At 44.2% G+C, this 17699-nt stretch overlaps 1 protein-coding gene across 1 annotated transcript; it reads right to left on the reverse strand.

The window, feature by feature from the left end:
- Positions 1–509: 509 nt before the first annotated feature.
- Positions 510–15722, reverse strand: HDIP1 (HDAC and MIER1 interacting protein 1). The gene is made up of 4 exons (XM_087728722.1): positions 15603–15722; positions 5361–5457; positions 4071–4253; positions 510–1478 (listed from the first exon to the last, which is right to left on the reverse strand). The coding sequence occupies exons 1-4, from the start codon at positions 15666–15668 to the stop codon at positions 1360–1362; spliced, it is 465 nt and encodes a 154-aa protein (XP_087584848.1). The 5' UTR covers positions 15669–15722; the 3' UTR covers positions 510–1359.
- Between the last annotated feature and the right edge of the window lie 1977 nt (positions 15723–17699).

Below are 17699 nucleotides of genomic sequence, written 5' to 3' on the forward strand. Positions count from 1 at the left end.
CTTTACCTTTACCTTACCCCATCTAAGAAAGCCTCCCTGGCTGTACTTAGGAGCCGAGGTGGCGCAGTGGTTAAATGCAGCACTGCAGGCTACTGCTAGATCAGCAGTTCAGCGGTTCAAATCTCACCGGCTCAGGGTTGACTCAGCCTTCCATCCTTCCGAGGTGGGTAAAATGAGGACCCAGATTGTTGGGGGCAATATGCTGACTCTCTGTAAACCGCTTAGAGAGGGCTGAAAGCCCTATGAAGCGGTATATAAGTCTACTGCTATTGCTACTTGATCCGATTTCTGAATATTTCTGGAGAAGACCTGCGGACTTCCCATTTAAAAAGAAAACATCGAAATGAAATTGCATCGTGTCCAACGTCAGGATTGCCGTTGAGATGATCCAACACCCCCTATTTTATACAAACACAGTTTTAGCAGCATTCATTGAGCAGATTTAAAAGCTACGAAGGAAGTAAAAGAACGGCGTCCCCATTATTTCCACGGCAACAGCAAACATGGGATGTCTTCACTCAAATTCTTTTAATTGACATGGAGGCGTTGCAACACTGCTTAAATGCAAAACAAATTCAGGAGACAAAATTTCCATGTGAAATCATAAGACCAGAGCTTTCCTTGATCTGGTGCCTTCCAAAATGAGTTCTGGATTACGGTATTTTAAAACCCCTGACACACAAAGGCTGTATAAAATAAGCTTTTTATCAAAGCCCAATCAGCAGAATACAGGCCTGCTCTGCTGACTCCCGTCTCAATGAGTTCGACGCAATTTATTCCCACATGTTTCTATGGTTACAGTCTGATACGTCCGCTTGGTAAAGTTTAGAACAACGCAGAAAGACGGTTCAACCAATAACGTATTATATAATAATAATAATAATAATAAAAAGTTCGACTTAACCCACCCGTCGATTTCGCAATCAGTGGATTTCCAGGAAAATCCCAGAATTATCAACTTATGTACAGGTTTAAGATGGACTATTTACACAGGAAGTTCGACGCAACTGAAAATCCGCAGCGAAGGACGTTTTAAATGCAGCTCGAAGTGGATCGGTGTGCAAAAACTCCTGGAAAAAGTCTTCCGGCCGTCTCTGCAGAGTGAAAGGATGCTATTTTGGACATCTGACCCCTCTGCTCCTTCCACAAAGCAACGAGCTGGTCCCTTTGCTTCTTGACAATAGGCCGGCTTCAAAAGCAATCACGAGCGCCAGAGATTCAGCCAGGAGGGGGGGGAACCACGAATGACCTCGACCAACACAGGGTAACGGCGTTCGCCGCCTTGAGAGGCCACGGGAGAATCTTTAATCCACTACCTGGCTTCCAACAGCATGGCAGGCGGAGGTCACAGCCGCCTCGTCAAAGAATCAGTCTCTGGTTGATAATTTTTCGGTTTATTTCCGCCAAGGCCACAGAAAATACAAATGCTTTTTCGTCCGAGAGATTCGCGTACATGTCCACTTCCTTTTCTTGTTTCTCTGTAAACGAGAAAAGATGCTGTGTGAACTGAGACTTTCAGCTCCTGGTCTTCTAAGTGGAAATAGGTACCACGTTTCCCCAAAAATAAGACAGGGTCTTATTTTCTTTTGACCCCCGAAATAAGCGCCTAGCCTTATTTTGGGGGAGGTCTTATTATTTTTGAGGTGCAGGAGGCGGTGAGCGTGGTCACCTCATGGCTGCTGCTGTGTCGCAATATTTTCGGGGAGGGCTTATTTTAGCGCATGCGCTCAAAAGCCCAATTGGGCTTATTATCCGGGGAGGTCTTATTTTCGGGGAAACAGGGTAGGAATTGAGCATGCAGGCACAAACTTTTATTACGGTGAACACTAATGCAAGAAGCAGCTTGTTGAGTTTAGGCAAGGATCCTACTTGTTCTAACAAGGGGCATCAGATGCCTACAGCTTGGTAAAGCCAAGACGCTCCCTGTCACATCCATCAGGAGGAGCCGAGGTGGCGCAGTGGTTAGGGTGCAGTACTGCAGGCCACTTCAGCTGACTGTTATCTGCAGTACAGTGGTTCTAATCTCACCGGCTCAAGGTTGACTCAGCCTTCCATCCTTCCGAGGTGGGTGAAATGAGGACCCAGACTGTGGGGGCGATATGCTGACTCTGTAAACCGCTTAGAGAGGGCTGAAAGCCCTATGAAGCGGTATATAAGTCTAACTGCTATTGCTATTGCTATCAGGGCTGCCTTAACGCATGGGCCTGATAGACACTTGCCAGTGGTGGGTTTCAAAAATTGTCCGAACCTACCCTATGGGTGTGGCCTCCTTTGTGGGACTGGCTTGCCACCCATGTGATCGGATGGGAGTGGCTTGCCACCCATGTGACCAGATATGAAATTATGAATTAATACTTAGGTTGGTCCAAGTAGCTATTCAGAAACTCTGGCATTGAAGCATGCAAGTCTTAAAGCTGTCAAGTTACAAGATCCTTGCCAGTGGTGGGTTTCAAAAATTTTTGGAACCTTTTCTGTAGGTGTGGCCTGCTTTCCGGCTCCACTGGTGGAACCTCTTCTAACTGGTTCGGTAGATTTGACGAACCGGTTCTACCGAATAGGTGCAAACTGGTAGGAACCCACCTCTGGCACTTGCCCACGAGCATAGGTGCCCCACACTAATCTGTGTATGTTAACCCTTCAATGCACCTTGTATCATATAAATACAGCAACATATTTATTACATATTTATTTGTTGGAAGTGCCAATAAAATAAATATATGTTTGATTTTATTGACCATTTACTTTTCTATTCCTGTGAGTAATTGCCGTAGGGGCCCCGATACACTGCTTTGCCCCATGGCCCATAATGCAGTTAAGACGGCCCTGCATCCAGTGAAAGTCACATTGTGTTAATGAATGGACGACAAATAAAACTCATAATGGAGCCATCCTCATTCCAGATTACCCAGGTTATATGGGTGAACGTTCTTTAAAAAAAATAATTTCTTGGTAAATTGCTTGACTTTTCATCCTCTCTGGTATTTCTCTATTCTGAAGTCACGCATGACAAAGCAACTGAGTTTTCCTCCATATGTCATGGTTAAATAAACCATAACCTAATGCGAGAACCACACATCTCAGAAATAAAGGAAGTCCTCGACTTACGACCTATCACCACTGCCACCGTTCACTGCTGGCGGAGAAAGCTGGAGCCTTCGCTGCCGAGTAAGTGATCGGCGGTTGGATCGGTATCCCGGAATACTGCCTATCAGCTGTTCTAGGCGGTGGGAATCACCTCCGATCCCCACCGCTATTCGCTGCCGACGAACGGTGGAAGGCTCCAGTGTTCCCCAGCGGCAGCGGAAGCTCAGCTGACTGGTGGTGAATGCAACAGAGCGGAGTCCTGATGAGCCGTGTGCTGAGGCTGCAATAACATGCTGAAGCTGACCAGGCTGTTTGCTGTTTGCTGCAAGGATGCTAGTCAGATGAATCGACTGGGAGGCAGAGACAGATTTTTTTTCCCCTTGTTTTCCTCCTCTGAAGCTAATGTGCATCTTATAGTGCGAAAAATACAGTAACCGCCTACTTGGCTCACAGTGATTCTTGACAGCTGACAGATAACAACACAATATAGAAAAAAATAAAATAAGTAAAAAATAATACCACCACCTCCCTCACCATCACTTCTCGGTGACAAAACCCTCCACCCCGCCGCCAATCAACCATTGAATGGAGTTCTATCCCACTCTATCCCAAGGTGGCGCAGTGGTTAAATGCAGCACTGCAGGCTACTGCTAGATCAGCAGTTCAGCGGTTCAAATCTCACCGGCTCAGGGTTGACTCAGCCTTCCATCCTTCCAAGGTGGGTAAAATGAGGACCCAGATTGTTGGGGGCAATATGCTGACTCTCTGTAAACCGCTTAGAGAGGCCTGAAAGGCCTATGAAGCGGTATATAAGTCTACTGCTATTGCTATTGCTATCTTGGGCTTCCTGGACAAAAACTACGTCTTCAGGGTCTAATGAAAGAGTGGGGGCCAGTCTAATTTCTAATTCATAAAACTATGGAGTTTATCTTATTTTTTTTAAAAAAAAAAAAATTACGGTCAACCCAACAAATAATGTCTGTTACCTTTTTCTTCATCGTGCTTTTTAGATGAAGCTGCCTTGGGCCGTCCCCTTCCTCTTCGGCTGTGATCCGATTGGCTGTGCGATCTGGACCTTTTCCTGTTTTCTAAGTCTTTATTTACCACTGGGTTGATCTTCTCCCTTTTGACTCTCTCGGTGCGCCTTCTCTTAGCGTCGCTTCTGCTTTCTGTGGCAAGACATTTTCAAAACAGACACACACATTGCATGCACGTTATCGGATCTGGAATGGTTCTGAAAACTTTGCCCCATCCCGTATTTTCTCTTCGGCTTCTTCAGCTTGGCAATTAGCGGGAACACCAAGTCTGCAGGCTTTCTTTAATGCACAAAGCAGAACGTCGCCATAAATCAAGTCACCCATGAACCGTTCCTTATTTTCGAAGTTGAATAAACTTGTTTTTTCACAAAAGATACTTTAGAGCAGGCTTTCCAGTAGAAGAAATGTTAATCTGCAAGAACCTCCAGATTGCCAAGCCTCAAAACAGAGGAACAGAAAGAGAGAGAGAGACAGAGACAGAGAGAGAGAGAGACAGAGAGAGAGACAGAAAAACAGACAGAGAGAGAGAGAGAGACAGACAAACAGACAAAGAGAGAGAAGTAAATTAAAGTGAAAGGAAGAAGAGAAGACAACTATATCCTTCTCTACCAACAAAAAAGAGCTGGACTAATGAAAAAAATGTTTACGGGCATATGGAGAAGAGAGGTGATAAAGGGAAAAAAAATGAGTTAACCAAGCCCCAGAAGAAATAATATTTCTGAGCTTAAGTGTTGATACAAGGAGAATGATTCAATTCTATCGCATTGATGTCTAATAGAGGTGGTCCTTGACTTATGACCACAATTCAGCCCAAATTTTCTGTTGTTAAGCAAGGCAGTTGAGTCTTGTCCCATTTTACGACCTGTCGTGCCACAGTTGTTAAGTGACTCACCGCAGTTGCTAAGTTAGTAACCCGCTTGTTAAATGAACCTGGCTTCCCCATTGATGTAGCTTGGCGGCTGACTCATATTTATGACGGCTGCGGTGTCCTGGTGTCATGTGAGTCCCTTTTTTGCGACTTTCGGACAAGCCAGGTTCACGTAGCAACCGTACTACTAGCTGGAGCAACTGTGGTGAGTCACTCAACAACTGCGGCAAGAAAGGTCGTAAAAATGGGACAAAACTCAGTTTGGCAACCGTCTCGGTTTGCCCCGGAAACGCAGGACTCGATTTGTGGCCGTTAAGTCGAGGACTACCTAGGCTTCAAGCCGAATGGAACCAAGTAAATTGAAACGATACCTGCAGAGGACGGCAGCTTTTCCGAACGTTTGGCATTCAGGAGCTTGCGGCTGATAAATATGTACCCACATGGACAGGATTTACACGCAACAGGAACCTTACAAGGAGACAAGAAGGGGAAGGAGGGAGGGAGAGGGAAGAAGGAGGAAAGGTAAGTCTCTGTTTTAATCCCTTTGTCACAAGAAACACAAGCCTAGGTGACAGGTGTACAGGTACAACCAGGGGCTGTTCCGCTGAGGACTGCATGTCCTGTGTTCTCTGCCTGAATATTCCTCCTGTAGGAGGGGTGAGAAAGTCCCTGCTTGATGATGAAGCTTTGTTTTGGGTGTCAGTCCAAAGGATGAACTGCATTCCAGCTGATTTACTTCTGAATGGACAAAACCGACAAAAATCACCTGCACAATAACAAAATTGCTTTTGTTAGAGCCGAGGTGGCGCAGTGGTTAAATGCAGCACTGCAGGCTACTTCAGCTGACTGCAGTTCGGCTGTTCTAATCTCACCGGCTCAGGGTTGACTCAGTCTTCCATCCTTCCGAGGTGGGTAAAATGAGGACCCGGATTGTTGTTGGGGGGCGATATGCTGACTCTGTAAACCGCTTAGGAGGGCTGAAAGCCCTATGAAGCAGTATATAAGTCTAACTGCTATTGCTATTGCTACTTCTGTAGGCAGTTCTCATCCTTGGAGATGACCCACTCACCAGCAACCAACTGAACCTGCGGTCGGACCTCAGCATGGTACATAAAATTATCTGTTACAACATCCTACTTCAGCTTCAACCACAATAATACACGGGCAAACGATAGATACAAACTCAAGGTAAACCGCTCCAAACTCGATTGCAGAAAACACGACTTCAGCAACAGAGTGGTCAACGCCTGGAATGCTCTACCTCAGTGATCCCCAACCCCCGGTCCGCGGACCGGTGCCGGGCCGTGGAGTACCTGGCACCGGGCCGCGCAGCGGCCGGGGGCCATGATTGCTGCAGCGGCCGGGGGCCATGATTGCTGCAGCGGCCGGGGGCCATGATTGCTGCAGCGGCCGGGGGCCATGATCGCTGCAGCGGCCGGGGGCCATAGTTTCTTTCTGTATGCAAATTAGGGCTAACTGGCACAAGGGGTGTTACTGGACCGCTGGTGGCACTCTGACGTCACCAGCGGCCCACCGCCCCCCTGTGTCCAGCGCTGCCCTTCTCATTCCTTTTCAGCGCTTCAGCGCTGGCCGATTCCTGAAAAAAACCTAAGAGCGCCTGCGCAGCTACGTAGGGCTAGCGTAGACAGCGCTAGTAGCGTAGCCTTGCGTAGGCGCAGTTTGTGCTATGCTATCTACGCTAGCCATACTGAACTGCGCCTGCGCAAGGCTACGCTACTAGCGCTGGTCATCGACGCGCTCAGCGGGCCACGGTAAAATTATCAAAGGCTGACTGGTCCGCGGCGATAAAAAGGTTGGGGACCACTGCTTGTCACATCCTCAAACCCCCATAGCTTCAACCTTAAACTGTCTACCGTGGACCTCACCCCATTCCTAAGAGGTCCGTAAAGGGGGCGTGCATAAGCGCACCAGCGTGCCTACCTTCCCTGTCCTACTGTCCCCATTTATTTGTACAATTCCCTTTGTTCAGGTCCATGTTTAGACTTATACCTGTTACCTTGCACATGTTTGACAAATAAAATAAAAATAAATAAACCACAGTGGGACTGGGTAATAATTACGTGCTTTAAATAAGAAGTGCTTTACAGCACAATTATGGATTGTTTCCACCACCCCTTTTTTTAAAAATTGTTTCAATGGGTTGTTATTAATTTGTTTTTGGCTGTTTTTAAGGAAAACAAACGCAACATGAAACCTTGGAACACAAACGAATTTTGGACTGGAAAGAAAAATGCTACAGGAGTCAACATTCCTTTTAAAACTCTCCCTCTGGGTGCGTCACACACAGTATTACAAGCATGGGCCAGCAGCACAGCTCTTAAAACAATCTATACATTGATGAAGACCAGCCTTTGAATGGGAGATTATAACTGTTCAAATGCAGCTTGCATCCCCTCCCCATCTCCGAATTTCTTGCTATTAACAAAGGAGGCCATTCACTATGCAACTAAGGGTAATTAACTAGGCTGATACTCCAGAAGAGCTAGTCCTAAAAAGGGAATTTTGCATTAATGTTATTAAAAATAATTTCTTCTGAGCAAAGGACAAAAAAAATGAGAAAGGCAATTGATGCTGCAATGCTACTCGAGTCCCATTTTAATTCCAAATCGAGACACGGCATTGATGGATGCATTTCCTCCTTGTAAAAAAGCTCACTGTCAGATATTAGGAGAGCATAAGAGAATAAATTTCCCCATCGCACATGACATACTAATAATGTTCAGATGCAGGCTTCCAAAGGAGAACAGGGCTATGATTCAGTCTAAGCAGCTCCTGTGTGTTTCTGGACAGATGCTTGGATCGCATTCCAAACCTCGCTTTCCCCAAAAATGGCATTTTTTTTCCTTGGCCAATAACTAAAAGCTGCCATTTTCGTGAATACATCAACCTTCAGCTGCCTTTTTAAGTTAAGCATTACAAAGGGTTTCATTGACTTGCTGTGTTCCAAGGGTATTTTTGTTTACTTTATCTTTTTTTTTTTAATTTGCAGGTTTGATCTTAATGGTTTCTGGAATCAATTACAATTTAGCTCACATGAATGGGGAACAGGTTTTTTTTAAAACAACAACAACAACAACAACATTACAAGCCCACAATTTTAGGGTAGGAATCCAAAACACAGTGAGATTTCTCCTGCACAATGGTGCATTTTATGTCAATGCCAGTTTGGCGTTTGCTTTATACACATTTTCAATCTGCAGCAGAGTGTCCTGATTTTAGAAATTCTCTTTTTTATAATAGGAATTGAGGGGATAGCTTCAGCTTGGAGTTGAGCCTTTTTAAGTGCTAAAGAGAGCTAGTATATTTCAGTTTTGCTGAATACAGCATAAGTCCTCCTAGTCTCATTTTTACATTTCCAGCCTCCTTTGCAAAAGGACAATCCTATTTCATAGAATTTTATTTTATTGAACAAGACAACAATGACATTGAATCTAGAAACAGCAGCTTCTGGCTTCTTTCTGAAGGTGGGGTTCATTACAACACCAAGAAATGTATATGAACAGATCTGCAAGCACAAAAGAATTCTCATATATATATATATATATATATATATATATTTATCTTGACATTGAATATCTCTCCCGGGGATTCTTAAAAACTACGACGACTTGGGAGGGTATATTTTGATTCCAGCTCCCCCAAGCAGGAGAGCAGTTTATGATCTGATATTTTCAGGAAAAGAAACAATTATAGGACTTTTCGCAGATTAAAAAAAAGAAAAACACCCCCAAATGCTTTTCATCACAAGAGCTATAAATAGCTCCTCGGAGGCTTTCAAGAACACTGGAGCAAAACAGCGTGAGCTGCTCGGAAGAATTAGCTTATAAAGCACTAAAATGAGGCCTTCAGGGAATGGTTAAATAAAGCAAAACTCCACCATGACACATTTATACCACAGTGAAAGCTCTCTTAATTTTGCTTTCTTTGGTCATCGTCCAAGGGCACCCCCCCCCCACACACACACAAAGGAGGAAAATTGGTTTAGGTTGGAAACACTATTTCATGCCCAGTTTAACGTATCAACATTGGTAAAGGTCTACAGAACACACACACCCACACACAAAGACATGTCACAAAAATACACACGCAAGGCGAAAAATGTAAGTATCTGATGAGAGCGGTACAAATTGTGCTTTCTCGGGAACAAACAGCTCTCCGATTTTGGTGGGAATACGAATCATCTTGTTCTGTGTCATCACCTTGAAGGTTAGTGCAAACGCAGCTGTCAGTCACTGCAACTTCACATCAGCTCCAAAACCTCACAACTGAAATTGATCCAAGGGCAGGTTTCTTCCTCTTAAGAAGTCCAGGGAGATTGGCTTGTCATTCCTTGATTGAAAGGAGGACCAGCCTTTGTTTGAACATGTTGTTAAGTGGGTTGTTCTGCTCTGCGTACCTGGGGAGGGTCATGTTCAGATCTAGGCTTCCCCAAAAAGCATGAGGCAGAGTCCTGGACAAAACCCCTTTTATTAAACAAATGTGAATTCCTCTCATTCACATTCAGCAAAGGCCTGGCAAACAGTCTTTCAAAGGTGAATTTATGACCACAGACCTTATCTAACTTGGAAAGCTGCCATGTAAATATTTTCCAAATGAGGTGTTGTGCAAGGAAAGATTTGGCACGGAGTCTCTGAGATTCACGGACAGATCTTCACACTCCTGAAACAAATCTAACAACCGAACAAATGAATTGTTCCCTGCAAAAGCCCCCTCCCCTTTCGCTCCTCTTTTATTTCCTATGGGAGGGGCCAATCACCTTCCACCTGTGACTTTACTCCCAAGTCTACCCTGATTTCTGAGTTGTTCTTTTCTTTTGGCAGCTCTGCGCATGCGCACACGGGGAACAGGCTCCAGTTGTTCCTCTGCCTCACTGCTGTCTAGCTCCAAAGGCAGCTGATCACTGCCAGGCGGCCTCGGCCCCATCCCTGCCTCTGACGAAGAGCCTTCATCCGAGCCTTCCCCAGTCTCCAGGATTGGCCCATGCTCCTCCCCAACCTCCTCACTGTCCGACTCTGCTGCCAACTCCACTGGCAGGCCACAACAGGTGATGGGTTCTGGAATGGACCTTCAGGTGCTGCGGTATTTTGACACTCTGGATCGAGTATACTGATAGTCATTGACTTACAATCACAACTGAGCCCAACATTTCTGTTGCTAACTGAAACATTCGTTAAGTGGGTTTTGCCCCATTTTACAACTTTTCTCACCACGTTTAAGTGAATCATTGCAGTCGTTAAGTCAGTAACCCAACTGTTAAGTAAATTGTCGATTCCCCGTTGGCTTTGCTTGTCGTAAGGTTGCAAAAGGGGATGCCATGACTTTGGGATGCTGCAACCCTCACAAACACAAAGCGGTTGTCAAGCATCCGAGTGTAAATCACATGGCCAGGGCGACGCTGCCATGGTCATAAGTGTGAAAAATGGTCCTAAGTCCCTGTTTTCAGTGCCGTTGTAACTTTGGACGGTCACTATATAAGAGCCCAGGTGGCGCAGTGGTTAAATGCAGCACTGCAGGCTACTTCAGCTGACTGCAGTTCTGCAGTTCGGCTGTTCAAATCTCACCGGCTCAAGGTTGACTCAGCCTTCCATCCTTCCAAAGTGGGTAAAATGAGGACCCGGATTGTTGGGGGCAATAAGCTGACTCTGTAAACCGCTTAGAGAGGGCTGAAAGCCCTATGAAGCGGTATATAAGTCTAACTGCTACTACTACTAAATGAACTGGTGTTGAGGACTACCTGTATTTGACGAAGTTTGCCAAAAAGAAAAGAAAGCTAACAAGATGATGTATTTTTATCCCTAAACAGAGAACTCTGTACCGTATTTTTCGGAGTGTAAGACGCACTAAGATTTTGAAGAGCCAAATTAAAAGAAAAAACTTTTTGCACTTTGCAGACCTCCCAAAAACAGCCCGTTTTTTGCGAAAATGGGTCTACTTTTTGCCTCCCCAAAAGGGCATGTATAGTCTTTAGGAGGCTTGTAGAGTGTTCCTGGGGGCTCGGGTGGGGGATGAGCAAAAAACGGCCTGTTTTCACTCATTTCTGCCCTCCACAGCCCCAGGAACACTCTGGAAGCCTCCTACTGCACAGCCATTTTGGTGAAGGGGCGGGGTTTGGGGAGGCAAAAAATGCTGTATTCAGTGTATAAGACACACCCAGATTTTCACCCTTTTTTGAGGGAAAAGGGTGCATCTTATACTCTGAAAAATACGATATGTAATACTTTTAAGTCCAAGTAAAATGCACCACAATATAATGAGTATCCTTCCCATTTTTCAGAACCTTTTGGCTAATTCCACCCATGCTATTTGTTAATAAGCCTTCCCGTGGTTTGATTTTGGCTTATCAAACTTTGTGGGACCACGTTAGGGTTAGGTATCACTTGAATCCTGGGCACCAATTAGGAGAGAACACTAAAACAGCTCAATCTTCTCTTTGTGGACTCCACCTTAAATCTTTGACTGATGTAGTTCTTCTGGCAGGCCTGGAATTTTCTTTTATTTATTTTTGCCTGGTTTTCTCCTACTTTCATTTTGCTTTACATCCTGCATCTGGAAACCCCCAAAACATTTTTTGGGACATGTCCAATGGTTCTAACAAAGTATGATTCAATTGCAATTTGAGGTTTTTTTTAAAAAAAAAACAAACACAGACTGATATGACTTACTTTTGTATGTTTTGAAAAATGCCATTAATAACATTAAATGGGGTGGGAGGGAAGAGATAAGATTATTTTTAAAGGGAATGTTACTAATTGCTAAAAGGACACAGGGATTAAAAACAGCTTCAGTCTTAGCCAACGATGACGCCAATGCAGAAATGAAACTGCACGTCGAATAAAAATTGCACATTACAGCAATAATCTCTCCACCTCATCTTAAGGCGCCCTTTAGATTCTTCAGTGCTGTTTTTGTAGTCCTTCATTAGGCCATTAACAAAACACAGCAGCCACACTGTAGAATAATTAAGCAGCAAGCTGTCAGGAATGTAAAAAAGTAGTTTCAAAACACACAATTATGTGCACATTTAATATGTGTAATTTCCCCCCCAGTCTGGCATTGGGAGATCTTAAAGGAAAAATTATGTTTTCATTGCTGTTTATCCTCATTGTTGAAGCATGGAGGAGGGGAATCAGGATGTTAAGAGTTATTAGTCATAAGGGAAATTGCAACCATTTAGCTTCATTCTGATTCTCTGTTAAAGCTGCAATTGGTACCCATCTTTGTATCTTTGAGGAAATAAAAGCTACAGCCTACCCTTCCCTCAATGAAATACATTTCTTTATTTAGCCTGAGTCTCTCAAGCACTCAGCTTTATTGGATTTCCTCACATGATAGCATTATGACAGGAAAAGAAGTTTCTCCCTTCGTTTTCCTCTCTGCCAAGGATTATATATATATATATATATCAAGCTCTTTTCAGTTTTTTTTTCGACTAGCAAACTCCAAATACCTTCCCTGACGGGGGAAGTAGTTCAGTGTGCATGACTGGGTCGGGTTCCAAGTTCAAATATAATCAGAATGAGAAATAAACATTTTCGAGGCATGAGCCTTGTGAAATAAATTAAACTGTAAAACTGCCTCTCGTGGGGATAAGCAAAAAAAACCCGGAGGCTTTGGGGGGGAGGGCATGAAATACCACATCATCGACCCAACGCCAAAATTTCTGAACGATTTCTTGTGCGGTAGAAAAGTACACAACATTGAGAAGGTACACCCGATCAGTTGGGCCTGAAGCACACACACAAACAAAAAATGCCTTCACCCTTGCCACCGCAAACAACTTCGCAATACGACCGCTGTTGTTTTGTGTGTTATCTTTGCAAAATGTGTAAACACGTGAGCACATACAATAGGGCTTTGGTCTGGATCTCCTTACTTAAACACACTGGGGTAGATTTCTTGCTTTTTAGCTCACGCTCAACCTAATTTCCTTCAAATATTTCACAATTACAGTTTGCAGGCTGGCCAGGAACAGTAATTTCCCAGAATTTCCCACAAAGCATTTGACTTACAGGAAATTCTTCCACTGTAGAAATACTTACGCACCCAATAAACTTTCTTGTTAGATGAAGCCTGGAGCTGAAAGAGCTTAAGACGGTTTAGCTTTTAGCAAATACCTCATGGATATCAAAACAACACAACCAGTAAAGGACACGAAACACTGAAACTAACCAGCTCAAGTTCAACTTGTGAATCAAGCAAAGGGATTTACACTGCAAATTAATACTTAAGAAAGACATGTTGCAACCATGCTGTCCATTAACACGAGAGAACTAAGATGCTTCCAAAGGAAGCGTCTACTGATAGTCCCCTGACTTACAATTCATTTAGTGACCGTTCAAAGATACGACGGCATGAAAACAAGTGACATACGACTGTTTTTTCACGCTTAACACCACTGCAGCCTCCCTATGGTCACGTGATCAAAATTCAGCCGCTTGGCAACTGACTCATACTTCTGACCGTTGCAGTGTCCTTGGGGGGGTCACATGATCAAGCAAGCAAAGCCAATAGGGAAGCCAGATTCCCTTAACAACCTTCTAATCCACTTAACAGCCGCAGTGATTCACTGAACAATGGTGGCAAGAAGAGTCATAACATTGGAGCAAAATTCGTTTAAGAAATGACTCACGTAGCAACAGAAATTTTGGGCTCAATTGTGGTTATAAGTCGAGAATTACCTGTATTATGCTTTGCACAGCCTTGTTCTCAGAATTTTATGGCACATGAAATCATCTGCCACATAAAACTATCCTGAATTCTTACAAGGGTTTGCCTATCTGTGTTCGCCTGACATGGAAAACCATTAAAGACAGTAAAAAAACAGCTGAAAACTCTCACATAAGCAGTATCAAGGCTTATTTACTGAAGTACTCTGTCCTGCCTAGCAGCTAACCTCAGGCCAAGAGGAAACAAACACAAAATATAGGTGCATGCAAATTCCCTTCCAAACACTATTTAGCTGAAGCTGTCCTGTATTATATTTTTAAATAAACAAACATAAAATGTCAAACTCTACTAGGTTGGCTACAATGTATCCTCCCAAGTTTTATAAACATATTTTTAAAAGACCAAAATAAAGAACTGTTTCATTTTAAACATTAAAAAAACCAACAAGACTTTCAAAGAGATACTTTCTGTGTTGATTTCTGGGGGCTGGTTGGAAAAGTCCCTGCATTTTCTTGGCACGGTTTTTAAAGGTGGTTTAGCCATTGCCGCCTTCCTAGGGCGCAGAGGGAGTGACTGGCCCAAGGTCATCCAACTGGCTCTGTGCCCATTGGTTTGTAGCCAGATGCCTTAACGATTAGACTTAAACTGGCTCTCAAGTATTTACTTAGGCGAAAACAAAAAGTACATGGAATGATTCGTTATAACCTTTTTTTTCCCCAGCAGTCTCATTTCCTCAAAGTGCCTTCCTGCATTTAATCCAAGAGTTTGCTTTATGTAGATCACGGATTAATATATATATATAAGCTTTAAGGTAAACAGCCTCTAACTGGAAAACAAGAAGATTGCTTATCTGCATAAAACAGGATAAACAAAAGGGATTTCCCCACCCCCCCTCTAGCTCAACACATTAACTAACAGTAGGCTGATAACTGTAAAACTGACATATTTTTGTTTTAAGGGATGGCAACGGATCTAAAGCTTATTAATATCACAAAGCATGGGTGGGGGCGGGAAAACATTGACAGGAAGCATGGTAATAACGGCAAAGATTAAAACCATCTATATTTCAGAGTATGTGCCTTTAGCTCAGCTAAAACTGTACTGTCAGCTACTCTATAGCCGTTTTCTAATTCTTGCCCTGTATGCAAATCTTCATGCAACTGGCAATTTCTGAATCAGCATGCAAATAATGTCCCTAGGAAGCAAGTCCTCGATTTATGGCACCCATCAAGGAGAATTAATGTCACCCAGGCTTTTCCTTCCCCCGCCCCCAGATTCTCAATTTATGGCACCCATCAGGAATTAATGTCACCCAGACTTTTCCTTTTTCCCCCCAGATTCACACGCACACACGTGCAGAGATCATCATCGAGGCCTTTACCCAGAATTTATCTCCCCCCCCCCACAAAAAAAAATTATTTGCAAAATATTACAACGCAAGGTTGAAAAAACCAGGGGCATTGATTATGTAGCTTCCCCAACCTGGCGCCCACCAGAAGTGCTCCAGCTCTTGATAAGGGCTCGGCTAAGTAGAGCTAATCTTTTTTTTTGCAGAACATCAGGCTGAGAAGAAAAAAAATCTGATTTACAGCCTTGTGCCTAACCTGGGTAGGCTTTGCCCTCCCAGCTTTGCAAGCGCCAACCATTCACCTATTATGGGCATCTTTTGCAAAAGGGCAAAAAAAAAGTACTTTGGGGAGCGTATTTGCAGCAGGGACCCGAGCCAGAAGCACCCAGGGTGGGGTGCAAAGGAGCGGGCATGCTTTCCCGGGCATGCACCTGGACAGACCACGCGGGCAATACACCTGTATGGGACAGGTGTGCTATCCCGGGCAGGAGGATGGACGAAGCCGCAGGGAGAGCGGAAAGGGCAGTGAGAGGGCAGCCAGCCTCCCTGAAACAGGGACGAGGGTGAGGTCTCTCACCTGCTGGTCGCACTCGGGGCACGATTTGGTAGCCATCTTCACTTTTTTAGCCCGGCCGACAGACATGCTTCCGCCTGGCTCCGTGGCGGCCCGCCGACTGAGGGCGAAGAGCGCCGGCGGCGGAGCGCGCGCGAGCTCGCCCGCCCCGCCCACCTCCCTCGCGCCCGCCACAGCCAATAGGAAACGGCCGCTCGCCCGCTCGCGAGCGCCCCCACTCCTTTACTCCGATCGCTTGACTCCTTTCTTAATTTCTCCCCCATACACACACCTCCCGACGACGAACGGGCCGCGCATGCGTACGTGACGCCGCCCTCGGGGGGGGTCGGATTTTTTTTTCCCTTCAGAGGCCGGAATAGAAACCCGAAACCGTTGGGGAAAGCCAAGCCGCGCCCCTCTCGTCCGCGAGCGAGTGCGGGGCGTGGTTTAAAGACTGGTTTAAAATAATGATAATAATAAGCGCCGGGATTGGCTAAAGGGATAGGGACGCCGGGGAAGGGGCGGGGCTGGCTAGTTGCCCCAGTAATGTTTAAGAAGGGTGAAGGAAGGGGGGGGGATCTCCTCTGGAGGTAAAACTGAAGGAAAAGGCGCCGCCATAAATCCTCTTAATAATTTCTCAGAAATAAATAGGTTGCAGTCATTGTATCTCGGGAATGCTGGTGTCCAGTTACGGTTATCATAGGCAAAATTCATCACATTTTAATTCCCAAGAGCACTGAAGAAAAAGCTTGAAGCCATGTCCTGAGTCAGTGGTGCTGGAAAGATGGGTGGACTTCAATTCCCAGAATTCCCTAGGCAGTCATGCTGGGTGGGGAATTCTGGGAATTGAAGTCCGACTATCTTCAAGTTCCTTAAACTGAGCAGCCCGGTTTTTCAGCCAAGCTCCCCATGCCCCAAATTAATTTAGAAACAGAGTATTCACGCAACATGCTGCATTTGGGTCAAAAATGAATCTTTTTTTAAAGCATTTTCAGGGCAAAGAAGCGTAAACCAACCAAGCCCAATGGGTTTGCAGGCATGCCAATTGCATGAAAACAAGCTACTGCCAACATCAGTAGTGAAAGCAAGCTAAAAATGTCGGGCAATGCAAAACGTTTAACAAACCCTGATAAAAGCAATGTGGGAAGTTTTTTCCCCTCAAGATTCAAGAGTGACTTGGAAAGGAAGAGAGATTATAGCACAATAGTCCATTTTGTCTCCTGTCAATAGACTGAACCTGCTCCTTACTAGATCTGGAGGAAAGACATTGTGCAAACGTTGCTTCTTTATTTTTTTATAAAAATATAATTTTCATTTATGCATTTAGATCAGGCCAATTCACCTACAAGGTTAAGGAATTGGCAGACCTCGAGTCTCTTATAAATATCTCAAGTTAATTGGGTTGGGATCTTGCTCAGTCCTACAATACTCCTTTCTTTAAAAACAATATTAAATGTATATATCTCCCATCTCATTATCCAAAGCAAAGATGGGTGGCTTGGCTTCAAACATTAGCACCAACATCCAAGAAAGGTACAATTAAAAAGTCAGAATGGTCCCTTTAGTTTATGAATGTATAGTAGCCTTTATTGTCATTGTACAAAATAAATACAATGAAATTGGTTGTATCAGTAACTCCAAATAGGCATTTATAAACAGGCAGTTATAAATATAAACATAAGTTTCACATATAAGCTCATCCATCATTTTGCACTGTGTTTGTTGGTATCACCCTAAGCTAGAATACTTAGCACATTAATTCACCGCATCCAATGATGTGGGTGGATGTTCACAGATCTGAATTGCCTCATAGAAATGAGCAGAACATTCCAAAGGAAAAAAATGTCTGTTAAAGCAAGTTTAATCTTGCCTTTTTTGTGCACCACTCCCCACAGTTCTTCATCCATGCAGATGCTCTAATAATCTAGGTGCTTCACGAGTTCAATTTTGTTTCCCAAACTCCTTATGGGAGAAGAGTTTACTCTTACAGTTTTTACTCTGTGAAAATAAATATACTGTTACTCAAGGACAGTAACTTTTACACATTAACCTCTCTTTCCAGCTGCTATATAAAAGGCATGTTGTAATCAGCAAAAATGGAAATTCACAGCTTGCTGAAAA

The sequence above is a fragment of the Thamnophis sirtalis genome, unplaced genomic scaffold (assembly GCF_051295495.1).
Source record: "Thamnophis sirtalis isolate CommonGarterSnake01/CBP01778 unplaced genomic scaffold, rThaSir2_p1.2 scaffold_14, whole genome shotgun sequence".
NCBI lineage: Eukaryota > Metazoa > Chordata > Lepidosauria > Squamata > Natricidae > Thamnophis > Thamnophis sirtalis.

Coding starts and splice junctions, on each gene's coding strand:
- HDIP1 (XM_087728722.1), bottom strand. CDS start 15,668: ATGTCTGTCGGCCGGGCTAAAAAAGTGAAGATGGCTACCAAATCGTGC. Junction 4,254..5,360: donor AAAGCTGCCGTCCTCTGCAG/GTATCGTTTCAA, acceptor GTCTTGCCACAG/AAAGCAGAAGCGACGCTAAG. Junction 1,479..4,070: donor AAAGCACGATGAAGAAAAAG/GTAACAGACATT, acceptor TCTCGTTTACAG/AGAAACAAGAAAAGGAAGTG.